This window comes from Pipra filicauda, unplaced genomic scaffold, assembly GCF_003945595.2.
Source record: "Pipra filicauda isolate LSUMZ 115617 unplaced genomic scaffold, ASM394559v2 scaffold7_size6619720_pilon, whole genome shotgun sequence".
Lineage (NCBI taxonomy): Eukaryota > Metazoa > Chordata > Aves > Passeriformes > Pipridae > Pipra > Pipra filicauda.
Window position 1 is genome coordinate 5,303,755 of NW_024104976.1, and position 26,388 is coordinate 5,330,142.

Sequence of the window (26,388 nt, forward strand, 5' to 3'; positions counted from 1 at the left end):
AAAAAGTAGTAAAAGTTAAAAGATATGTATAATGCATTTGGTGTGCAAATTCTACATGGAAAACTGAGTCTTTAATATACTAATATACTGGTACTCATGCAAATGTTGATTATTCATAACTGACAGGAAAAAAGCTAAAAACTGCATACACTAACTGCTGATTTAGACCAAGTGACCATCCCTTATCTTCAAACTTTAGGAGGAGTCATGCCAGATTTAGAGAATCTAGTTCTGTTTGTAGGCTGTGTGATTAGAAATCATGAATTTTTGTGGCTTCTTTAGAGTGGCTCCCATCACATACTCTGCTTATCCATACCTGCTCTCCTCCCAGTCTCGAGACTTCTTTGTTTCATTTGGTTTGATGCAGCGGATGTAATGGGGTGTGCACTTCATCAGGGTACCTACAAGGTCGTTGGCTTGTTTCTGTAAAAGAGAAGAAAAACAATAGGATCTGAGCTGAACAGGCTATAAATCCCGAGAGAATTCTAAAATTATCAACCATCTGATCGGATGATTCCATTGACTAGATCCAGCTGACTTTGGTCTTTCTCCAGAACAACCAAAGTGTCTTGAAATAATATGCACCTCATGAAGAGCTTAGTAAAGAGAAGGCATCATTATCTCCAGCTATGTAATGTATTTAAACTACTATATAAAAATAAGGAGTGACAAGGAATGCATGAAGTGAACCTGACTGTCAGGGTGAAATATGAGGAAAGAGGTTGATAAAATATTGATCTCCAAAGCAATGTGTAATCTAAGTGTGTATTTTACAATCGGTCTCCAAAGAGACTTCTAAGACAAAGCCTTCTAACACTTGCTGCCTTATTCAAGGCACACTGTGGTCAGTAGAAAGACTTGTATTGACTTCAGTGGGCGTTGGGCTGCCTTTCTGCACTATAAAGAGACCAGTTATCTGTAGTTAATTGTGGGACATCAAGTGGCTGAGTGAAGCGGCTCATTCATTATGCACATGCAAGTACCATCAATTGCTCGTTTGCAAAATCCACTGCTGTGGAATGCAGCTGAACACAACATTTAACGAACACTGGATGCTGAGTCTAACAGTTGAACCAATGCATCACTTTGCATCGAGATCCTCCTGATGCCTATCTTTAAAAATGTCTGGACAGCAAAAAACAGAGAAGACTTATTTTAAAATTTATTTAGATATTCATACACAAACACAAAACCACGTGCACCCACACTTTCACTGCAAAACTAGACATACTTTGATCTTGCTGCCCGCGGTGGTAGGACGGCCCTTCTTGTCCACTTGAAGATTTTCAGGAAACAGAGCCTTTATAAAAGGCCTAGGAAAGAATTTATAAAACAGGGTTGGCATGGAAAGACAATGCAATGCAGGCATGTCAAGGAATGTGCTGTAAAAGTGGGTAGTTGAGCAGAATATAAATAGCTATTTCTATTAATCTAGAGTTATGTCAAATCTATTTTAAGATTAGTATTTTCCACGAGCCTCATTCCTCACAGAGATCCCTTGCTATTTTAGTGAGCATTGGCAGACATGATACCAGACTTCTAGAAGACTTGAAGAAATGCACACTTCTTAAAGAGCAATCATCAATTAATAAAATACATAACAAAAAAACGTTACTTTTTTTGTCAAAGCAGTGCCTGTTTGAGAGGATGCCAAAGCACTGATGGCCTTGTCTGAGGCCAAAACAAACGGCTGCCATTACAGCATTGGATTCCAACACTGCAGTGCCTCACTTACTCCAATTTGTAGAAAATAAAGGTCAATATAATGCAAGTTGTGATTTATTTCCACTTTTATACAAATGAGTTCACAAGTTGCAAAGTAGAGAAGCCAGGCCCTCTGCATCCATCTGAACTAAGAGTCATTCCTAGCTTTAAGCAAGTTTTGCTTACGTACAAATCACTGCTCTGCATGAGTTCAATCAAGTCCATGAAAAGAACATCCCGATTTCTCTCGCAGAATCCATCCATATCATAAGATACCTGGGCCAAGGTGGAAATTGATTGTTTGTGGTAAGTTGAGAACCCAATAATTAAAGAAAATTTAAATTCTGTCCTCATCAGTAGCTGTTCTGAACTTTTTGGTTAGTCTGGTCAAACCTAGATACTACAATGAGCACCAAATCCCTCCATGTATTATTAAGCTCTTTCACAACAAACATAAAGGAGCTTCATCCTTATATTTAAATTCAGTTTAAATTCAAATTTAAAAAGACTTATGGAGCTAGTGAATGGAATATGACACGAGTGAATTTAATACTGAATTTTACTGAAGAAAAGTTTTTGCTTAGTAAGGATTTACTGTTATTAACTATAACTGCAGGAAACCATGACTAGTCTGAGAAACAAACCCAAAGAAGACAGAACTGTATGTTATACTCCCAGTTTTATTGGTATATCATCCCCATAGTGTCATTTTTATATCTGAATTCTTTAAATTTACTGCTACTATAACACTGTAATCTTAATTAGATTACAATTAATAAAAGTCTGGGGGCACTTATTTGTAACATTTAATATTAAGTTCTGGTTAGTAAGTTTGATAGCAGCAAGGCCCAGACTCGTCTCTCCTCAGCAAGGGACACACATTGGGGCATATTTGTCCTAAGCTCCCTACACTGTGAAAGGACACTGTCTCCTGAGATAATCTGGTTATTTTATACCAAACCAGCCCTTTATAGGGCTTCCCCCTTCCTTTCATTACTGTTCTTTTTCTTCATAAATACATCACAGAGAATTCAGTGATGATTTTCCACGTTACCTTTCCAGCATAATGATGAATGATAAATCCCTGGTTCCAGCTGTTGAAATGTTCATGAGTCCCAATCTGCATCTGGAGTTTCTGGAGCAGTGTCTGGTCAGCCCCTTCTCCCACCGCGTGCATCGTGGCACACACGTCATCCAAAATGCTCATAATCCCTGGGGGATTCTAAAAGATTGCAGAACAAGAACAGCAGCAGAAGTGAGGAGGGCAAAAAATTATGATGCCAGTATTTCCCCCCCCTCAAACACAAAACTATCTTTGCTACAAAACCACCAGAGCAGAGTCAGGAAGAATTTCCCTCCAATTGGCAGAGATTAATTTTTACATAAACAGTTTAAGGAGAGATCCCACTTCATGTAATGATAGTGACAGTGGGAAATAATGGGGAAAACAATGATTACTGTTGAAAAAAAAAGCCAAAACAAAAACATCAATATTTGTTTTAAGTTTTTTTCTCATTCCACCAAAAAATAAAAAAATGTCCGAGGAAAGTATTTAAGTTCACATGCTGTAGTTTGACAAACTTAAGAGCTCAATACCTGATATTGTGACAGAAATCTTATCTTCTTCCTAGTTATCCTGATACAGAGAGGAAATGGGCAAGATCTGATGTGCATTTAAGCACAACTCACTACAGTATTTGAACTACTGTTCTGGCCTACATGAGGATAAAGAACTAGCTGAAAAACAACCTATTTCTGTCCTAAAGGACAACTCAACATTTGTTGTCACCCCAAATTAGAGCATAAAGACTTGAAACTGCAGAACATTCTGTGGAGCAAAGACACAAAACTTCTTTTATCCACAATACTTCCTCTTCACTTGTTTCTGATTAATTTGCAACAGTACCTCAAAGGAAGGTGGTGTTGTAGCTTCCCCAAACTGAAATACATCTCCCAGGCACACAAAAAAGCATCATCTGATGTACAGTATGTCAGTAAGTTCATGATAAATTCAGGTGGATAAAATTTTATTTTCCATCATTGTATTTTTTAGTCACACATCAATCATGTAGTTCTGTTTTTGGATGGTATCTTAGATGACATATATCTTAGAGCTCTTATAAGACATCTTATGTAAGATTTATATATAGACATAGTATGACTCAGTAACTGAACAACAGTATTTGCATTTTTCCTATGAACCTTCTTGACAGCAAAGCAGTTGCCCAAATATTTTAGTGAAAAAATCTTGTTGTTTTTTCCACCTGTTTGCTCTAAATACTTACCACTTTGTTCTCTATAAGGTCACACACTACTTTGTTGTTAAAGTATTCTATTGGTGTCCATCTAATTCCTTCTTGCACATATTCCTCCTGTTAAGTAAAAAGAAAGATGCAAATATTCCTTTGCACTGCAGATGTAGCACTAGATTTACAACACACTCCACAGACACAAACTGCACTACTCATGTTCAGGGAGGCTTGCCAAATGTATGATTGGGTGGAGGTGGGAGAAATGACCCTAATGATGGTTAAATCCAGCTCTCTGCTGCCTAAAAGATGAATCGGAATCCCACTCTTCTCCCCACACATTCCTTTGTCATTCATAGCCCTTCACTGACAAGATCAGGAATACTTCTACAGTGCATTTATTGTCAAAGCACTTTGCAAATAGTAACAAAGCTACTTTAACAGTATCTTGACAGTGTACCTAAGCCTCCACATCCTGACGGATTCTAAAAATTCCGACTGTGGCAGGCACGTTGAGGATCAGACCCCCAAAACAACGCATTTAGAAACGCACGTGGAACGGAGACACAGCTCAGCTTGTTATTTCTGTATGCAATTACCATAACCACAAACACATCTAGAGAGTTACTGGGCAAGAACTCACACTAAAATCCGATTAAATTGACCTGTCAGCTGCATATATACGAGTTCAGCTGCACCCTTTGCAGGTCACTGCAATGACTGGGTAATTCCATACAAGGGCAATTGTGTGTGTGCATTCCTGAAAACCCTGGCCCAGAGCTGGTGCCAGCCCCGAGCTCACCACAGTGGCCCTGTCTCAGCTGTGTTCTGCCTGCCCTCCCTCATGTAAAGTGAGATTTTGCAGTAAGATCATGAGCAGAGAACTGCAAATACTTTCACAAGTATTTTTGCATTTGTTTGCAATCTATTTCATTCATATATATATATTTAAAAAAATAGAAAAGGTGTGGAGTTAATTAGAAAAGTATTCCCAGTTAACTGCATGTCATGTTCAAGGAAAGCACAGGGATGGAGCCAAGCTGCAGTTTTCCATCTCTGTCAGTGAGTCAGACTCTGCAGCAAGCCTGGGCAGTCATATGACTGCATGAGCACACCGTGTGGTGGACTCACTTCTGTACCACTCTGTCACACAACAAATGTCTGCAGCTGATGTGGTTCATAGTTTTAGGGTCAGCCAACAACAAAGGTTGTTTTTTATTCCTTTGTCTTCCTTAACAGGGCAGATTTTACTGTTAACAGATGATGAAACCTCAATTTTTCCAACAATTGAAAAAGTAATAGGTCATTTACGAATTCAAAAATAGTAAATGTCTGGTTACCTGCTCTGCCTTCAGCGTCAGTTCAATAAAAATCTGTTGCAGTTTTTCATTAACAAAGTTGATGCAGAACTGTTCAAAACCATTTTTCTGTAGAAAAGGAAACAATTTAAAAATTAGTCTCCTGCCTTATATACAATAATTTTTAGTTCTTATGCTGGCAATAAGCTTCAAAGAAACACTGTCAGTGATAGATGGGTTGCTGACTTTATAGACATTTTGTGGAATCTCAGATCTTTCTTTTAAGATCAATGACCTCGTTTCTTTGAAGTTCCTTCAATACTTTATGTTTATTAAGTGAGACATTACCAGTGAGATCGCAATGTCCAGGAAGCTCGGTTGGGATTTTTTTTGCTTTTATTCTGGCCACAGGATGTGTTTGGGTTTTTTTTCTGGTTTGGATTTTTTCCCCCTTTAACTTACAAAAAACCTCAGCTCAGTCAGATCTGCTCAAACACCAAGTATTGCATTGCCTTACCTGGAATATTTCAAAGCCATAAATATCAAGGACACCAATGTTATATTCTTCATGGTCTTTCTCCATAGCCTTATTAATAGACTAATAAAACAGAAACAAAATGTAAAACAAAGTGTAGTTATATATTTTAAAGATACTTATATTCTTAAACACTTCTATAAAAATATTGGTTTTTTTAAAAGATAACATATTTTAATTGAATACCAATATATGTAATAGGTTATTTTGCTTTCACTTTTTAATAAAGTGTTACTAACAGCTAGGAAATGAACAGTATGCTATCCTGTTTTCCAGGTCAGTGAGCCTTTGGATCTACTATTTGTAAAAATCCTTCCCTTTCAGTGTAACCAGCTCAGTTGAAGAAAAGGAGCCAACAAAAAAAAGAACAGCTTTCAGTCTGGTATTTGATGCATTTTGCAGATGGTACTCTGAATCTTTTCACCTTATTCTGTGTTTTTGACTGACTCTTTGCAGTGTCAGTGCTGGTACAGGCATATAATGGGAATTTCAGGGTTGCCATGATGAGGGAAACCTCTGAGACACTGGCAGTGCCACCAGGGAGGACATCTCTGCTTCATCCATCTGTGGTCAAAGGTACAGTCCTAGCCCTCCAAAGAAGGGAGTACTTTAGCATGAAGAATGGAATTTGGTCATTTGCCACATCTGGATGCCGAAGGAGCTCTCTGCAGGATGAGAGAGCAGGGGACCATAATCCACTAATTCTGCTCAACTACATAGGAGAAAGTAAGATTCTGAGCAGTATGGATGCTGCCAGGGAGATGTCAGAGTATCCCAGGGGACACTCATGGCAGGAGACTGAAAGCACAGCTCGTTGCTTCAAAGAACGTGTCGCGTTTGCCACATCATCAATGCTCTGGGCCTGATCCCCGTGGGCAGGCTCCCACTGCCCTGGGCAGGTTTAGGCAAAGAAACACACCAGGCCAAAGACATGACAGACAAGAAAAGCACTTTAAGGAACATTCCTGCTGCACTTTTACTGGTTTTGATACTTCAGTAGAATCAAGGAAATCCAACTTACATCCACCAAGTAATCAAACACCCGGGAGTGAAGGGCCTTGGCCAGGGCATCCCTGGTGTAGCAGGCTTGTTCCACATTCAGGGTCACATGGATGGACTCAGATTTGCCTCCCCATTTGCTGTCCATCTGTCTGCTGGTCAGTTTTTCCTTCAGGCGGTCCTGGTTAATTCCCAGGAGAAAAGCAGGGAAAGCCAAAACTGCAAGAAAGATCAGGGTTGCTGGATTATGACTTACAAGCTAAATACAGAACAAAGGAAAAAAATTAACTGTATCTCTAATAACAACAAAACTCATGGGGCATGCAGCTTAAAAAGAAAAAGAAGAGGAATTTAGGTTGTCAAAATTTCCCCTATGCTCCTCAAGGACATTTTCAGCTCTTTACTTGCATGGATTTCAATTAAGATAAAGCACCTTGAAGTAAAATAGTCAGCTATTTCTGTACCTTCAGTCCTTCAAACACGTAAGCTGCCTTAGGTCATAATTTTGAACTATGTGGTTCAAACAAATCACTGTGGGAGAAGATGGAAATAAAACATGGAGAGCTCACACATTAAATAAAATTGACAAGTTGAAAGTTCTTTGTAAAAACATGAAATGTTTAAAGAACAAGAAAAAATAGGCTACCTGCTTCCTAATATTCTTTCCCTTTCTTCCTGTAAGTTAGGACATTGCAAAAAGTTTTCAATTGCCTTGTCATTTACTTGGTTTTATTTTTTTAATCCCTCATTCTGGAAGTACTTTGTAAATTCTGTTTTCCCTTGTTTAAAAGCAAAGCACAAAAATGCATCTGTGCAACAAGCAGCCACAAGTCCAGTACTCTCTGCATTCTTAGCACGTGGTGCAGATGTGAGCTGCAGGTGTCACACACCTTCAGGAATGGAAAAAGAGAAACATCTTGAAAGCATATGGAAATAGCTCCCAAGGGTAACTCCTGGAGTTGGTATTGCACCTCCACTAAACCACATAATCCTTTAACAGTGTTTCCTGCATGTTCCATTGGTTTCAGATCTACTTTACTGGTGTGAGGAGGGTGTTAAATAATCACTAAGGCAGTGCTTTACATATCTGTATGTCACAGTATGAACTCGCTAAACACTTCAGTACGTTAATCCAAAATTATTTTTAAAATTGAAAATAACCACCAGCTCTCTGAAATCTGATTTATTACCATCAGCAAAGTGATTAAATTTACTCTAGGGTACTAGGAACCACACACCTAACCAAAGTTGAGTCACTGGTAATTCACTGAGAACTCAGATGGAAGAGCACATGAAAAGGTCAATCATCATATGCTTTAAAATGGAAAAGAATGTAGGCAATTATAGACCAAATATGCTCATATATACTGTAAAGATGCCAGGAAAAGTGCTTAGCCAATACTACTGGTAAGAATTTATGCAGACAGGGTAATGGTAAGAACCACCATGCATAGCTCAGAGACTTCCTCCATAGTGCTAATGATTTACTGTAAGGGAAGAGTAGCTGGCCAGGACTCGATAGAACTTCACATTCTTAAGATGCCTGATTATTTTCCCTAGTTAGGGACCATAAAATTACAGTCTGGAAATTATTATAAAGCAGGATATGCATGTAATTGAAAAAAATGATCCTCAAAGAGTAATCAGCAGCATTCAGTGGAAGAGTTTTAAATACACGTTGTGAAGAAAAGCCTCGGTTCACTTCATGGAGTTTTCAGGAAGTGTAAAACAACTCTTTCAATACAATAAAAGTGTAAAGAGGGATGGTTTAAATTCTTTTCTGCATCCAGGAGAGCAGTAGTAGTATTTGCTGTGATTTGCAACATGGAAGATTTAGAATAAATAAGAAGAACTTTTTTCAACTATTAATATAATTAAGAACTGTAATAGGAATCAGTGCCAGTCTCAAAGACTTACTTGTCTAAATGTCTGTCAAGAACAGTCTGTATAGATTTGATTCTGACTCAGACTAAGAGATTAGAGTCTTCAGTGGCCTTTGCATGTTTTTCTGCAATTGGCTGTATAGCAACAAGAACACTGTTGAGCAAATTCCTAAACTTTTTATTCTTTCAGACTTGCACAAAGCATAAATGATCAGTGGTCTTTCATTGTGTTCTATCTTTTGTGGCTATCCAGGCTATAAATGCTGTACTATTTAGTTGGCTAGGACAAACAGTAAACTGGGGGAAGGATTAATGGATAAGAGAAATGAGCCCAGCTTTCATCCTTCTAATGCAGAAACTTCACTAGACATTGCTATATCTTCTCTGGCTTCTTTAAAATCATTATGTTTATGTATAAGTTCTATATTCATTCTACTTCTAATTTTTTTCTATATATTATTCATACACAACTTCTATATTTATATCCCAGTGAGCAGTAGAAACATGGTGGACATGGCTCATCACAGAAATACATTCAGCTTTAATAATTTATTTTCAATCCATGTCTTTGCTGTTTGTTATTTTGATGCAACACACTGTCTCTATCTTGTCTGGCTATTAAATGCCTTGATTTCATTTAAACATTAAATACTGTGATTTAAATGGAAGCACAGTAGCTCATTTGGAATCATAAAGCATATAAAAAAATCCTATACTTTTCTCTGGATGTATACAATGCCACAAAACGTTTTTCTTTGGGTTCACTTAATTTCTTAATTTGAGAGAATAGTAAGGTTAAAAATTAATAATTTTTATTTCCCAATTTCTTAAAACAAATAGCAGGAGAGTACTAATACAGTTAGTTAGGTGTGAAGTTGACTGCACAAGATACTTCATTCATAACTAACCTACCAAAAACTAAACAAATGCAATTTTCCTAAACACAAGCCCATTCTGAACTAAGGGTTAAGAGAACAGACAGGTATGTATGGGGTACTGTATATGTTGTGCTTATCCATTCTGTCCTAAAACTATCAAGGTAGCATAAATCAACATTAGATGCAAGGTATAAATCATGATAAAAATGTTTAAGATGTTTAAAACCATTAATCTTCCAACATCTTGCTCCTGTGGGCTGTGCTGATATAGAACAGCATCGTGGGGGGAGGGATGCAAGGACAGGGCACTGTGGAAAATGAAACTGTAAAGAAATAGTGTCTAATAGTGAGGTATTGGTTGAGAATTCTGAGACAGGAAACATAACTGCAGTATGCAAATTCTGCTTTTCAGTTCAGTTCTGGATTTCTGTTTTCAAGGCACACATACACATATGTTTGTATGCCTGGGCACCAACTACCTCCTGAGAGCAGGGATACCCTGGTAGGTACAGGCTGGTACCTGCCCTCACAGGACACTGAGGTCACACAAACCCCGTAAGGAACCAGTGTTTTATGAATGTGTGCTGATGCACTGAAAGGAGCAGAGTTCAAGCCTGATTGAAAGCATTTCTTGTAATGTCTGTTATTTCATGCTCTAAGGTTGGAACAGCATTTCTTATATTCAAAATGCAAAATCTTATTCCCCCTAAGTCAGTGGCACTTTACAAGACAAAAGAGGGGCCTCAGCACCGCTGGTTTTGGAAGAGACCCTAAATTGGCAGCCTTTACTCTAAGAAACGACCCACTGTGTTTGGATAAGCAGCTCTGAATTGCAGTTGTGCCATCTGGGCTGCAGCCCATTGCTGCTCCTGTAAGAGTTTCCAGAGGTACTTACACTCCTCGCTCTCCACTGCTGCATAGTTGCCAACTTCTTTGAAGCTGATGTTTCCCAAATGCAGAATTCCTGCCACTATCTGCAGTACCAAATTCTGTTCCTCTCCAAAGATCCCAATCACACTCATTGCATGCTGGGAAGAAAAACAAACAAACAAAAAAATGGAATCAAACACTCCTGTCTTAGAAATTTTTTTTTAAATTTTGATGATAAAAACTAGAGCTTTTCAAAGCAGTCCAAATTCCTAAGGCAACCAAATTTCATTGCAGCCTGCCCTGAAGTTCCAGAAGATACCGGGTGTCCTACTTCAGCATTTTTGTATTTTTTTTAATTAAATACAGAAGCATCTACACTGCTTAGAAGATGTATTAACAAAATAAATTCTAGAAAAAATAAAATTATTAAAAACCAAACACCTGCTCTTAAGTGTAACACTAAAAACAGCTTCACTGCAAAATGGAAACAATGAACCTAAAAGACAATGATATTAGTCCTTCTACAAAGACAGTTTATCCTCTGAGACACTAAGAAGTGTTAAGCTGTGCTGAATGACTCTAAAAAGCAGCACAGTGTCTGTCTTGGGCTGTGAATTTCAGCCACTTAGTAGAAAATAATCCACAACAACACTGGGGTTTGGAGTTCAGAGTATAACGTAAAGAATGTCTTCTCAACTGACTGCTTTTCTAAAATACCAGATGAGCTAGAATACAATAACAACAATTATTTTTTCAGGCCTTTAAATTACATATATAACACGTGTATAAATGTGTTACCACTCTTATTTTAAAAAGTAAATTACTAATAACAGGAGATCAACAAGTTGACGGGTCACACGATGAACTGGCAACAGCACTGGATAAAGATCCCTGATCTGTGCTTTCACAGTCCCTGTCTCCAGCTTTTCAGCCACACTGTTGTAAACATGGAAGGTCAGTCAGTACTAAGAATTCAGGTAAAACAGGGCACGCTTTTGTATTTTCTTCTAATGGAAGTCCCTCACTGTGTTTGCACTCCTACATTTTTCATACTGCAGATTATCTGCACCAAATTAAATTTCGTTAACTTTGCACCCTTCTGAAATAGAACAAACTGAAACACAAAACGCCCTTCTATAAAAGCTGTCTGTCTTCAGGGTAACATACCTCTCCCTCAGGGCAAAATACAATTAGGATGAGTTGTACCTACATTAATTTCTCATTCCCACATTAATACATCAATGTCTTTGCTACAGATGGGCAGAGAAATGAACATACATCCATCACTATGCAAATCATACCATAAAGAACTCACCAGTGTTTCTTGGAAGTCTGATTTGTCATTGATGTCATCGACTTTGTAGGACCCAGAGAGATTCAGATAGTAATAGTAGTCCATGCTGGTGATGCCAAGAACGCTTTTTTGTTCTGAGGAGGCCCCTTCAATCAGCTGCAGAATAAAAAATCTCCAAATTAGGTATCATACAACGATCTTCAGCAGAGCTGAGGCAGGCAGAAACAGGTGATTGAGCCTGAAATTACTGGGAGAGGTATGGCTAGTGCTGTGCCAGGTATGTATCCTTCCTGTGTTTTGGTAATTGTTTAATCCAAAAGATCAGATTTTCAATCCTATTCCCAGGAATGGTTTAATTCTAACTTCCACATCTAATAAAAAGCAAAAAATATGACTGACTTGAATGCCTTCCATTACCTCTACCTCAAAAAGAACAGGCAAAGTGGGTTTTCCAATCTATAATGTATTACCTAAATCCTTGGGAGCAATGAGTTTTCCAGGCCAACTGCAAGGCAGGTAGAGTTGAAAGCATCCTAAGGGAATCTGTGACTCCCATTGTGAGGACAAGCACCCTTTGTGCTCCTCAGAACTTTGTAAAGTCCACCCAGTTGTGCACTGGAAGTGTTGCACTGCAACAGGAAGGAATGACCTAACCTCAAAATAGAACTGTCAAAACCCCACGGTCTTTTAAATTCCTGTGTCAAAAAACCTCTCCAAGCCACAGGAAAATCAGCAGGACTGAGCAAATTGTTCACCCTCCTTGGAAGAGAACACAACTCCTGGAGCAATTCCAGTTCCAACTCAGCCTTCCACCCTGGCAATGGCACTTCAGCTTTCTGTGAAGCTGCTCCCAGACCCTTCCAATGCACTGAATTTGCCCTCAGGTCTGTAGAGCTTGATCAACAGCACTTGAGCAGGTAAGGACTGTGCACGTCCAGGACCAGGGAAGGCCAGCAAAGCCTTTTGAAACACAAAAAATAGGGATACTTGGTGGGATCAACAAATAGTATTGTCCCAAATGTCCCAGAAATCTTAACTGAGAATCAAATATCTCTCTGTCTATACATATATATATATGAACTGGCCTCTCTATATATACATATAGGCCAGCTTAAAAAGAAATCTGCTGAAAAGTTCCCATTTTCTATTATATTCTGCTAGACTTCTCCATATGGGAGCTCACAACGAATTTCCAAGCAAGACCTTTGAAATGATGAAGTACTTTTGTTCTGGAGCTGAAAGGCAGCCAGGAATGTCTGTGTCAAGTGGTGTCCTAACATGCCATGGAGCTTCCCAGCAGTGCCAGGTTCCCTCTGGGAGTGTGTACTCAGTAATATCACTGCTCTGAGAATGACTTTTCAATCAAAAGGAAAAACGGGTCCTGGATACTTTAAATAACTCAAAAAGGATCTATACCCTTCTGACCTGGTAAAAAATGTGAAAACTCCTCTCTCCAGGATTCCTCATTACGACTCGAGATTTTTCCAGTAGGAAGTTGGAGATTTTCCCTCCGTCTGGTTCTCCACCTGGGCTAAACTGTATTTCAAAGTATTTCCCCTGCAATAAATAATTAAAGCTGTTAAAGGATTAGTAAAAGCAAATTTGAAATCCTGCATTTCTACTGTATCCCAAGCAAGGTAACTGGGATATTTCTCTTTTATGGATGCAGTGGTACAGCTGCCTCAAGGTACAAGCCAAGTTTAGATTCATGAACCATCATATATCTTTCATTCTGCATTTACACAGCTCCAGACTGGGGACAATTCATCATGTGTTAATGCAAATGTAGAGAGGAGGTCAGTGGCTTCTTTTCACAGCTGAGAATCTTGCTTAGTATAAAGGAAACCATAAGGCTCATCTATACAGCAAGTCAATTTAACAGATTTACAACCAACAGCAAACTGTGCTCTGCTTGGCAGCAAGGTGAAGCCACGATCTCCTGCTTTCAGGGAGACATTAACTGCATTAACTCTCACCTGAACAGAGGAACACATCTCAGATTTTTAAAGCCTGTGTGTAACTTTCTCGAACAGAACCCACAGTATGTCATCTAGTGAACAGTCACTGCACAATATTATCTTGACTGTTTTACAGTGACAGACTGAAGGCAATTCCTACATACAGCCCCCATGTATTAGTAAAGGCTGAAAACTTGGTATTTTATAAACTGTGATCAGTATATACTGTAAGAGAAAAAAGTATGCAACCTATACAGAATGAAACAGAAGCCTCTTGACATCTACTTTGCTTTATATTTGACTTAGATTTACCTCACTTGTAGTCAATTTACATTATACCCCTGAACACTGTCTCTGTAACAGCACAGAGGTTGGAAGAATAAAGTAACCTCTAGGGGTGAGGGACTTACGAATCTGCTGGAGTTGTTGTTCCGTACAGTTTTGGCATTCCCAAAAGCCTCCAGTAAAGGGTTGGACTGTAGAATAATATCTTTAACATGCTAAAATTTTAGGAAACAAGAGAAATACAAATTCAGAAACAGACATTTTTAAAGTTCTTACAGATTTTCTAAAACAAACCCCATGGCAACCAAATTATATATTTAAAAGGCAAGAAATCCTCCCTTTGTAAAAATCCTCTTGATCAGATAAGGAGTAGAATCTAACCATTTTTTTTTCAGAGCTTCTAGTTTCTACTTTTTGAGGAAAATCCTACAAAACTGAACAAAATGCTTGAGGCTAAAACCTGGTTCTTCTGTTCATTGTTCTGCCAAGCAACACAGCCAATAAACCGATCTGTTTTTTCCATCTTCTTCATTTTAAACCATTTCCTTCTTACACAGGAGATTTTAAATCTTTTTGAGGGTCTGGATCCACAACCAAAGAAGTCACAGCAGCATGACATTTAGGAATCTGCAAGTGCTTCAGCAATCTGTTTTAGGATCAATGATGCTGCTATCTAGCTGCCCTAGAAAGCAGTATAATGTCTTACTATTGTCTCTGTATCTGATCCTAGGAGCTGGAAATATGGAGAAAACATCAGCTTTGGAAAAAACCCCAATGCATGCCGGGTTGTGAAAAGAAGATGGAATTTTATTTCAAAAGAAATGTTCAAGGCAACTTACCAACTTCATCAACTCTTACTCTGTCATAACTAAGAGCATTTTTTAATTTTGTACGAAAAGCTGGAATCTTTTAAATAAAACAAAATATTTACTTCTAAACTATGATTATATTTATTCCAAAAATAACACAGTGCATACTTTCTCTGGATCATTCTCTTGGTTACTGAATTTCTCTCTGCAATGTTCCCAGCATCACTGCTGCACAAAACTAAGCAGAAAGAACACACTCAACATCAGAGACTGCAAATAAAGCAAAAGTCACAGTAAGCACTCAAGAACAGTGGACTGGTAAAAGCAGCCACTACCTACCCACCACTGCCTGCCAGTCCAGGAGTGACATCATAATGTCATTAAGGGAATTTTTATGGCTAATTCACTCAATTAGCTTTAGCTCATGGGTTTTGATAGGTAGAGCAGACATCAGTAGCATAGTTATTAATAAAAGCACTACTTTTTGTTTCAGATAACTTTCAGACACTCCAAGTTTGCCTAAACAACCTCATAAAAAAAGATGATGTTCTTGCTGTGGCTCTTTGATGTATACACACCAATGAGAGATGCGAAGGAAGTAATAAAAACCCAAAAAGCCAGTTCAGTTTTCAATACAATGCCAACACAGGAGGAAAAAATCCACACATTTATAAAAGAAGATAGGTTGTTATTCTTAATCTGGTTAAGAACAATAATTAAATTACCTTTTACCACTTAACTGAAAAAAAAAAATAAAGCCTGTAGGTGTAATTCAGCATGAGAGCTACACCACTTCTTGCAGAGCTGGCTCTGGGTCTGGGGTTCTCACTCCCAGGGCTCCCATCCCAGGCATCCAAGGGAGCAGCACTGGCCACTTCAGGGGTCTCTGCTTTGGGTGCTGGGATGTATTTCCAGCTGCTCACCCACAATTTTCCAGGGTCATGTGCCCCTTATCTGCCAGAGTCTGCCAAGACATCCTTTGTCATTCCCCCTCTGAGGCCAATCTTCAGACTGTGCTTATGCTTCAGTATTACTCTGCCTCAACTCACCTGTACTTTAGGGCCACCTCCTGAAATTTTGGAGATATAACTCATGATATATTTAGCAGCTACAGTCTTTCCAGCACCACTTTCCCCACTACAGAAAAAGAAACACAAAAATATACATTAGCTTTTAAGTAACTCTTGAATGGAGTAATTTGAGGTTCAGCTTGTCCAGTCAAGGCCAGGTACCTTAACAACAGAAACCATATTTACACTGGGTAAACTGGTAATATATAGACTGTGATACAGTGTTGTAGAAGGGTACTTGGATATGTTTGTGAATACAAAATTCTGAAGACATCATCTTGCACATCAGAATCTCTGGGGGACTCCAGAGTCAGAAAACTGTAAATTGAGAAACATCTACTTAAACCAAGATGCTCAAAAGAGAACATGTGTGCTAAGAACTCAATTCCCATCTAAATTTAGGGGGATTTCAGATCTTAACACAAAAACTAATTTGAAAATCCAAGCTGTGAATGCCATGCCAGACACCTACTTCATTTTAGGGGTCTTTTGTTTTAGGTGTTCCTGAATGAAATAATGAGGCATTATTAATCACATCCTGAATGACGGAAGAACTGCCTTCCTGTTCCTATGCCTCTTGACACAGGGTACAAGAAGTCTTAATAGTCCATACTAGGTTTCACAATTCCTTCCTTCCTTTATAATATTTCACTTCGATGGTGAATAATGTTTACAACATGAGTAGCTTTGCCTTCTTGCAATCAGTAAGCTCCTCAAAAGGGAAAGAAGAAGACTGGCATGGCAGACAATCCAACCTCACACTTTACTTCATCCCTTAGAGGTTCATTTCAACAAAATTCCTCCAGACTTATATAAATCTTGGTGCAAGTCAGCTTTGACCTTAATGAATTTACCACGACCTGGATAACTATACCAACAAAACCACCCCAGTGCACGGGTGTTGTTTCAGTGTCAGCTTCAATGTTGTTTCAAAGACAGCTGAAAGAGTTTTTTCTTGTGTGAAAATCTGTACTGTCTTTAAGTCCTTGAATAATTTCAGTGGAAGTTGTTGACTCTTCCATCCTGTGCCTACTTGTTCCTGGATGAGGATCAAATGCACATCTTTTCCCGCACAAATTTTAGCTGCGTCTGCCAGAGAAACATCAGCGTGTCCTGCCCAGGAAAAGGACTCGCCGAGAACGAACAACTCAGAGCTCCTTATCAACGTGAGTAATAGAGACATTTCCAAAGGTTTAATTCTGGAAAAACTCCCCAAACTGCCAAGCTGCAAATATCATTTCACATCTTTAAAGCTTCCAAACGGTACAGAAATACTTGAAAGGCTTTTTAAAATTATTTTCCCAGAAATGTTTTCCTGCTTTTGTCTTCTCCCGATGGCAGTTTTACAGAGCAAATAGAAAACTTGAAAAGGTGAAAAAGTACTTCTTCATCATCCATCTGTGAAGTGCAGACCACGAATATTGTTATTTTTCCAAGTCACCTTTTCCCAGACACAAAGAAGAAAGTCTGTATCTACTACATTCACAAGGGTAGAGTTGACTGGATGGTAAACTGGTTTTAGAAGTTTAAAACAGCAATACTTCAACAATTAAAACTACATTTCTTGAAAATATGTTCGTAGTAAATTTGCTCATCCTGTTGTAAAACCAAACCAACCATTTGAGACCCAATCGTACTCTGAGTTTACATGTGCAGTTTCCAAATGAACACAGAGGGACTGATCTGAGGCCAAACACTGAATGAATTTGATCAGGTGTTATTTAGCACACAATAAAAACATTACACTTTTCTGTAAGATCTTTGATGCATCAATTATCCTTCTCCTCCCTGTTCAAATTAAGTGTGGTTTGTATTTCTCACTCCACAGCGTCTGCCACAGAAGTGACCTGCAGGAATATAACTCCATTTCATTGTCTCTGCTTCAAGGTAAGTGGGCCCTTCTATTAAATTAACTTGGCTGAAAAGATTGCCTTCCAGATTTATGCATTTAGATTTATGCACTATTTTTCAGTTTTATGTCTTTATTGATCAAAGACCAGCAAATTGCTCCAATTAAAGTAGAATAAAACAAGATGATGCATTATTTATGAACCAAAGTAGCTTTATCTGATGGGATGGTATCCTGCCCCTAGTAAAGCTCTGTTATTAATTTTTTGTATATATCTTACTGCTCTGCTGCTATTAACGCTATTTTAAGTGTGCTGAAGTACAGAGGTTTTTAAAGGTTGAAAAAATTCTTATAATGGCTTAAAGTGGATTGTGATATTGACAATTTTCTCAGAGACTTTTCTTGCTAAAAGTAAAAATATCACCTAGTCTCAATCACTAACAAAAAACATAATGTTTTGAAAGACAGTGTGTTTCTTCTAGCATTATTTGCCACTTCAGAAAAATGACAATTTGTTCCCCAAAGTCAATTAATGCTTAGCTGAAATCAGAGTAAGGCTACAAACGCAGAGGGAAAATTTGTTGCTCCTTGTTTCCTTCCCAGAGGAAATACAATCAGTGATTAGAGAAGCAAGATCTGATATGTAGCATCATTCTTCTCTCTAAAATTAATTTTCTGAGTGATATTTAATACAGTATCCCTGGCTGCAGAACAATACAAGTGATGCTTATCTACACTGCCAGGACAATGCAGAAATTTTAAGAATAAATATTTATAAAGACCTCCTGGATCTGCCAGTAAAGAACACTGTATATGTAAAATACTCTGATGTGTTTGGATAAGCTTTTTCGTTTGTTTACATAGAAAATTTACTTTCTTTATGTTCAGAGAAACTACAGCAGCATAATTACAGTGAAACAGAATCAGAGCTTTTACCTCACTTTTCTTATTGGGTTAGGCTTCTCTTTCTATCACTTCCTCATTAAAATTGAACCATATTTCCAGTTAAGATTTGTTTTAGAACAATCAGTCATTTGAGTCTTCTGGAAAGCTCAGATACAGAAGCTGACTAGAAATCTCATATGAAATTTTGAACTTCGTAGACTGAAGCTAGACATGAGCTGTTCACTAAAAACAGCCAGGGTGGTAAATGATCTTTTTATTAATGTATATTTGTATTATTTGAGATGTATTGTCCTTTCAGGTGTGCAGTCATCATACATTGTTTTCCTGTACTCAAAGGTTGCCACACAAATGTAAAATGTAAACTAAAATTACAAACAAGAAAAACTGCTTTAAAGCAATGGCAACATCCCCTGGCAGAGGGCAGAGAGTCAAAGTGCAAATGAAGTCCTCAGCTTTATAGAAAGGTAAAACCTTAAGAACATTCTGAAGAAACACATTTTTTGCTACATAATAGAAAAATACTAGTCATAACCTCCACTCTCTTAATTAAAGGACAGTGATAGTCCAGAAGGAATTAAAAGCCACAAGAGACAACCCTTCATAATTAAAATCTTGACTGGACAACTCCCTGTGGATAGTCTGGAAGGGCTGCTGTGTCACATGGGGAAGAAATGCCAACAGTCTGTTGCAGAAGACACCTGAGTTCAGTTCAAGAAAGGCTTAAATTAAATATCGTGTCTCAGTAAAACATAAACTCAAGGAGAAATCAAAGTCCAGTGTAACTGCTATGAGTGAACTTCTCTGTAATTCTGCCCAGTGCAAACAAAACTGGGGAAGAGTTATGGGCACTGCTCCCTCCTCCCACCTGAGCACACCCTGCACCTGCACTGAGCCAGGCCCCAGCCCACGAATAACCTCACTGTTTACTCTGAACAGCCATGCAAAACAGGTCCCAGCTCCTCAGCTCTAATTACACATGTGCATATGGAATTACCTTAACACATATGCATATATGCTGAAATTACCCAGCTAATGAAAAAGGCTTCCCTGGTTCTAGAAAGGTTGTTTGGTAACAGGTTTTCTTTTTGACTTAGTATTGTCATATGAACAGAGATTATTTTTGGTTGCTACCAATTCAGCCTTCCAGAGAACCAGATTTCCTTTTGGAGATGCCTTCCCAGTTCATTCACTGAATTTTTGAAGAGGATGAGTTTTTTTCTATCAGTGTCTAAATGCATTATTTGGAATTAACGTCCTGGCAAAATTCCTGACTACAGCAGGGACCTTCCTTCACCTGCCCAGAAATACATGTCTGGTGTGTAGGAATGCATGGCCCCTCCCAGGTGTGGAGGTTGATGCCACAGGTGCCCCAAACCACATGGCAGGGAGACACAGGAGTGTCCCAACCCCTTCCCCACCATCCTGGCGTCTCCATTCCTGAGGCTCCATGTGCACCATAAGCCAGATGGAGTCTTTTTGATCTGACTGTGAATAGGTCCAGTCTATGCCTTATTTCTTACCTTCTCTCTTTGCAAACCTTTCTTTAGGGGGGAAATCTGCCATCTTGAGAGGGGAAAAGAAGGAAAAAACCTGGGTGCTAGATTGCTCTGTTCCTCCTGTTCCACCAGGGACTTTCAGTGAAGTCACTCCAAAATTCAGTCTAGTTATAAAGTAGAGAAGCAAACAGCACCTCCTAATAACCATATTGTTATCATCACTCATCTTCCACAGGAGAAATTTTTACAGCAAAAACAGCATTTCAGTGAAGTGCCAGGGTTCATTTGGAACTGCTCAGGCTCAGCAGGCTGCTGTGGAACAGACGACAGACAGAACTGAATCTCAATTTTTGGAGACTCATCAGTGTAGGGGAAGAAGCAGTAAAGTCCCTGGCAGCTATAAAGTGAAATCAATGGAGTGGTAGTAGACAAAAAGCCAACTAGAACATCCATTTCACTCAAGAGCTGCAGCAACGTGGGAGCTCCTGCTCTGCCAGCAATTTCAGTGCCTTCTGATCCACACAATAAAACAACGTAGCAAACAAATCACAAACTTCAACAAACTTCATTCTTAAGCCAGCTCTAGTCGATAAAAATAGTGATGACATTAAATCAGAAAATGTAGGATTTATCTAAACAGTTTAAATCAAATGTGGTCCAAATTATTAAAATATCAACCAAGTAAAGTCAATTTTGTGAACAGCCAAGTTACTTGATTTCATAAAAACAATTTCTAAGTGTCCTAAAAGATCAAATACCATTACAAAAACTACCTATAAGTCTAGTCTGCAGTTTTTACAGTGTTTGTAGTAAGAATAATCAAAGGAAAAATAAATGTGTATAAAGGAAAAAAACCTCTCTGAAATGTCCCTGGCCAACGTGATTTTTCTTGGTTCAGTTTCCCAGTAGGTTTCAATTAACTCCTGCAGATTTTGAATAGGCTGTGCACACACTGAGAGAGATTTCACTCTGCACATACAAAATGCACATTCCAAAGAGCACATCACCCATCATTCAAGCACAAGAATTCTCACGTGAAATTAAAACTGTAAGTCTGTATCTCAGGGCTGCATCTCATCTCTCTGAAAATGTGACTGCATTCATGGCACTTTGGGCTGCTAATAGCATAGGATCAAAAAATAGGGGTTTTAATTACAATTTACTACAGTTCAAAGGCTTTCTCTAAAAATTTATCTCCTCATGAAACATCTCAGTCCCTGGGTTTGTTGCTTTGTACAAAAGGCAAAGTAAATTCCAATTTTACCCATTCCTAACAGGTCTCAATTTGACCAGTAAACTTCAGCACAGGAACAGTTTTCCAAAGACAAGGACTTAGCTCAGGGAACAATTCAGTGACAGGAATGAGAGCTCTGGGCTTTTTGTTTCCCGGGGCACTGTGCTGCAGGCAGGGGCCCAGAGGGGCTCTCAGAGGAACAGAGCTCAGTGCTGCAAATGGTTCACAGTCACTTTACACCACGTGTAAAATCACTGCACAGCCCCTGGGACACATCACCTGCCTTGGGAGCAAAGCTGCAGGTGAAGAGCATCCCCAGGGGTTCCACAGGGAACCTCAGAACCCCCTGTGCAGGAAGGGAAGTCAGGAGAGGCACACTGTACCAGCTCCAGCATCCTGCAGTTCTTCCTCTCCACACATTTTCTTTTATCCATCCATAAAACCCACAGATGAGAACAAAGTGTAACTCTGGTCCCAAAAATTCACTTTGATTGTCACTTAAATAATGCCTGTCATTAACAAAAGTTGAGTAATAATTCTGCAGTGAATTCCCTCAGCCTAATAATTAAAATAGATTAACAGTGAAGACAAAATTAATTTTCCAGTATCTCTCTCCTCCTTTTGTCTCTGACTGAACACAAGCAAAATTCCAAAAGGAACAAAAGACCATGGTAAATGCAGTCCATGTGGGATTGCTGGATTTAACAGTATCTGTGGCTGCTGCAGTTGTTAATCCATCTCTCTCATGCAGTCATTCAAGTTATTGCAGTTTTGGCATTGGACTATGTGAGTAAGAGATTTCTTGTGGTTAAACTATCATGAGGATTTTACTGGAAAACAAAAAGGAGAGTCAGAAAGTACTTGGCTACCCTAGAAAATCCCAAAATATGAACATGGACACAGAAGATTTTTAATGATATAATAAAACTTTTCTGCTTCTTGACATCAAAACACCAAAAGAAAACGATAAAATGTTTTTTACAGATCTTTTTCTTACCTAATAATGACACACTGATTTTCTCTGTCAATAATCATGTTTCTGTACATGCTGTCTGCAAGAGCATAAATATGTGGTGGGTTTTCATACTGTGCCTAGGAGGGAAAATAGGGAATAATTTTTCAACACAGCATTAAACAATGCAGAAAAGGCAAAACAAATTTCTATTTAAATTGGAAGAATTATTTTCCTGGAAAAACAATTCTGAATCCCACTTTGTACTGAATTTTCTCCAGGAATTTTTTGTACATTTAATAAAAACAAACCAAAGTCTCTGGGCTTTGTTAGTGATCTTTCTCTCATCCATAATTTTCTCCTAAACTATTGTAAACATCCTGTTCTAAAAATGGCCTGTGCTGGAAATATATTACTTGTCCAAGAGAAACTCCCATAATTTAAGCCTATTCCACCAGTGGTCACGTGCTGACAATATTCTGCCTAGACCAGAACCCAGAACCTGGTGCTGGGTGTCCCATTTTCAGCCCATTCAAACCAGTTTCCCCCATCTATGGACATGCCCAACTCTAGCAGGGCAGGCAACTCAATTTTAAGTTCCCTGATGTTCTTGTGCTGACTGGCTTTTCAAACTGTATTTTCAAAAGTGGCATCTAATTTTAGCATCTCAAGCTTTTTATTGTTCCTGAGAGTTGTCAAGCCATGGTCTCCAAATCCACTAATGGCCATTTTGCATCCTGCACCACACTTTAGGCTTATGAGGGCTTAAAAACTGCCTTTCCAAGAGCAGGGACATGTCAAGGAGAGATACCTGATATGGATTAGAGCTGATCAATACAAGGATTTTCTTGAAATACTAATCTTATGTGCCAGGGAGTTCACTTTGAAGACTCAGGATATGGTAATGGATATCTGCCAAGTTCTCCCAGGCCAGTACAACGCTACCAAACCCCAGAAACAAATGCTTCCAAGTGTTAAACTGTGTAGAATAGCATTTCCAAGCCCCTGAATACTGCACTACATTTTATACTGCTTTACTTACTGCTCCTTGGTACATTTCAATTTCCTTTTCCCCAAAGTATGGCATTTGCTTGAAAGGATTCACGGAGATTAAAACAGAGCCAATATATGTCTGCATTCAGAAGAAGTTAAGGTTAACTGGTTTCATAAAGTATTATCTTACTAGTAGTGACAAAATAACTTTACCACCTATTAAATAATACAGCACAGCTTCAAATAATAGTAAAAAACTCCACAGCTTACAACAATTGTTAATAAAAACCAAATTAGCAGGCTTACAAGAACAAAAACATATAATTCAATGGCATATTTTTATATCATCAAAATATTTATTTTAGGACAAGCTAAGCACAGAAACATGTATTGAAGACCCAAAGAGGACTTGAATAAAAATACAGAAAGGAAATGGCATATTTAAACTGAGTAACTAAAACTTTGTAACTGAGAAGGTTGCATTGTAAGTAGTAGAAAATATTAGTTTGACCTTTGCAGAATTTAGTGCAGTGACACAGTGTGATCTCACAGACACAGTGCTGAGCAAGCACAGTTGGGGGGAAACGGCCACTGCTGAGCTAAATCAGACAATTACTCAGCTGCCTGTGCTGTGGGGGAGCTCAGGGAATGAGGTAATTCAGTGTGTGGTGTTATTTTATGAGGGTAACTATGACAAGTCCTCAGCAGGTCTCTCTTGCAGGCTGCCCCATTCACAGACACTTAAGTTTCAAACCATTATTAGCCTTTTGGCAACTTTTTCAATATAGTATTTCACTATTCTGCATTCAGTTACAGGTCTCCGCATTTACAAAATGCTTTAGAAACCTCTGGAACTTTAGAAACTTCAGATACTTTAGAAACCTCTGCATCCTCTGCAGTTGTAGTGCACACATAGGAAGCAACTGATGGTACTTCCCAGGCACGTAAAGTAGTGTCAGGATCATTTTCACTGAGTTGGGAGTTAGCAGTGTACCCACACCAGTGAGCCCAAAATGTTGTAGGTGCAGGTTTCATTTAACAATCTGGAATTGCTCATAGGCAAACTTGCTATCTAAGCTTTACAAAAGTAAGAAAATTAACACATTTATCCTGCTGAATTGTCCTGTCTAAGAATCTATTATCGTGGTGCCACAGCACCAGGTGATGTGCTAGAGAAGAAGCATAACTCAATGAACATCATTTCTGAAATACTAAATTGAAATGCTTTCTTCATGCATTCAAAAGGAGTGACAACATCTGGGCCTCGAAGATAACAAATCAATCCCTCATTGTGTCAGTATAAACACCCAAAGTGACAGTTTTCTGTTGGTAAACAATGCCAGCATTTTCTGGGGTGATTCGGTCATCTCTGTGCAATGTAGCACTGAGAAATGTTCATTCATGGAGGACACACAAACAACTGAAATATTCAAGAGATGATCTGCATTTTAGAATGAAAAGCCTTCGCAGAACTGCAAAAGGACTCTTTCTCCCTACACGAGGGACAACTCTGATCCCTCTGTGTGACCACAAGGCCCCTTGGAAAACATACTTACTCCTGCTTCGGTGAAAGATCACCTTCGTGTCAATCTATTTTCATAAGAAAAAAGCACAAACCCATTTCTTCAGCAGAGAATGGAAGCCTTTGTGAATGCACTGCATGGAAGACGCAGCATTCCATGAGGACAAAAGCACCCGTGTTGCTAATAGGAAGAATTCTATAGCTTGCCCCAGTACTACAGTTTGGCAAACACTGTGCAACCTCATCATGTTTCTATAAGGCAAATTTAATAATAGTGTGCTACTTCATTGACCAGAGGACCCAAACCCATGTCCACACACATTTTAGAAACTTCTGCAGTTTGGGATGGAAATGGCAACACAACTGCAACATAAATTTTCCTTTATCAGTCCTTGCTAAATTGTGCTGCTAGGTAGCTCCTGACCATCTGAATATATGAAAGAAGCCAGGAGATGCTAAGATGCTACATTTCCTTCCCTTTCTGCTAAAAAATGTTAAACTCATCAAGGAAACTATTCCCCAGATACAACTAGTAAGTATGAAAACCTGAATACAGCAAGATAAGTAACAGTATAACTTTCTAGTCTATAATCATTGACTAGTGTTTACCAAATTCATTACTGCAGCTCATGTTACACTGTGAAAGCTGAAAAGGAAACAGTGACTATTCTTATCTCAAGGAATTGGTTTCATATGAATTTTTTTTTTAAAAGGCAAACCTTGGGTGCTGAAGTCTGTTCTCCTTGTTAGGTTATATGGTCAGGTATTTAAATTTTTCGCATTTTCCTCTAATCACAGAAAGAAAAAATGTAGGTGAGAACACTGAAGATTTACAGATATTGACATGTTCACCTTTTTCCATCAGCAATATTAACAGTATTCACAGATTCACAGCATTAACAATTCCAGATTGAGCTGTAAATGCAGTTATGTCATAGAAGAAATGCTATTTTGAAAGCATTAGAATTTTGGAGCTATAGAAGATACCATGGTATCAAGAAATGTATATACACCTTAAACCTATTAATTCTTGCTCTAAGAAGTAGCATTACTAGAGTAGGCTTCAGGGGTCATGTGCATATATAAATATATATTTTATATATATTTATAAAAAATATATGAAGGCACAGGCATATCTTCAACGTTGACGAGAACAAAATTCAAATATCAAAAAGAATACCCTAAAATAACTTCTGTGATCTTATTTTCAACCGTCATAATTAGCTTAGTTTACAAAACATTTTGTGTTATCTCAGGTGAACTGTCACATAAAATGTTCTGCATCTTTGAGTAATCTGCTTAAGCAGAATGCATACACATCATTGGTGTCACATTGGCTCAGCAAGTCCAGGAGGCCCCACCACAACCAACAAAGGATACAAAAATATAATCATCCATGTAGCGTTTCTTTAGGTTCTCCACTATGGAATCCTCCGTGATTTTGGAAAGCAGGACCATATCATCCACTCCACTCTGCTTGACATTGTGGCTCTGCCAGTGGTACCTGTAGTGTCCTTTGCTGCCCTGCAGGGAAGCACAACAAGCATCACAAAGGTTACTACATTTCTCATCAGCATTCGGTAACTGAAAAAAACATTATTCAA

At 38.5% G+C, this 26,388-nt stretch overlaps 1 protein-coding gene across 3 annotated transcripts in view; it reads right to left on the minus strand.

Annotated features, from left to right (window-relative positions):
- Positions 1–26,388, minus strand: part of MYO1E (myosin IE) — a 79,755-nt gene that overhangs the window by 23,150 nt on the left and 30,217 nt on the right. For all 3 annotated transcript variants that reach the window (XR_003543648.2, XM_027736911.2, XM_027736914.2), the window contains exons 2-17: positions 26,165–26,308; positions 23,312–23,401; positions 22,315–22,409; positions 15,812–15,899; positions 14,079–14,168; positions 13,136–13,267; positions 11,732–11,866; positions 10,442–10,574; positions 6,808–7,004; positions 5,769–5,849; positions 5,294–5,380; positions 3,990–4,076; positions 2,759–2,926; positions 1,895–1,980; positions 1,232–1,313; positions 317–423 (exon numbers count right to left, since the gene is read on the minus strand). Coding sequence is in view for 2 of the 3 variants with exons in the window: in XM_027736911.2 (XP_027592712.1) it covers positions 317–423; positions 1,232–1,313; positions 1,895–1,980; positions 2,759–2,926; positions 3,990–4,076; positions 5,294–5,380; positions 5,769–5,849; positions 6,808–7,004; positions 10,442–10,574; positions 11,732–11,866; positions 13,136–13,267; positions 14,079–14,168; positions 15,812–15,899; positions 22,315–22,409; positions 23,312–23,401; positions 26,165–26,308 (1,802 nt within the window). In the remaining variant the exon portion in view is untranslated. The remainder of the gene's footprint in view (positions 1–316; positions 424–1,231; positions 1,314–1,894; positions 1,981–2,758; positions 2,927–3,989; positions 4,077–5,293; positions 5,381–5,768; positions 5,850–6,807; positions 7,005–10,441; positions 10,575–11,731; positions 11,867–13,135; positions 13,268–14,078; positions 14,169–15,811; positions 15,900–22,314; positions 22,410–23,311; positions 23,402–26,164; positions 26,309–26,388) is intronic.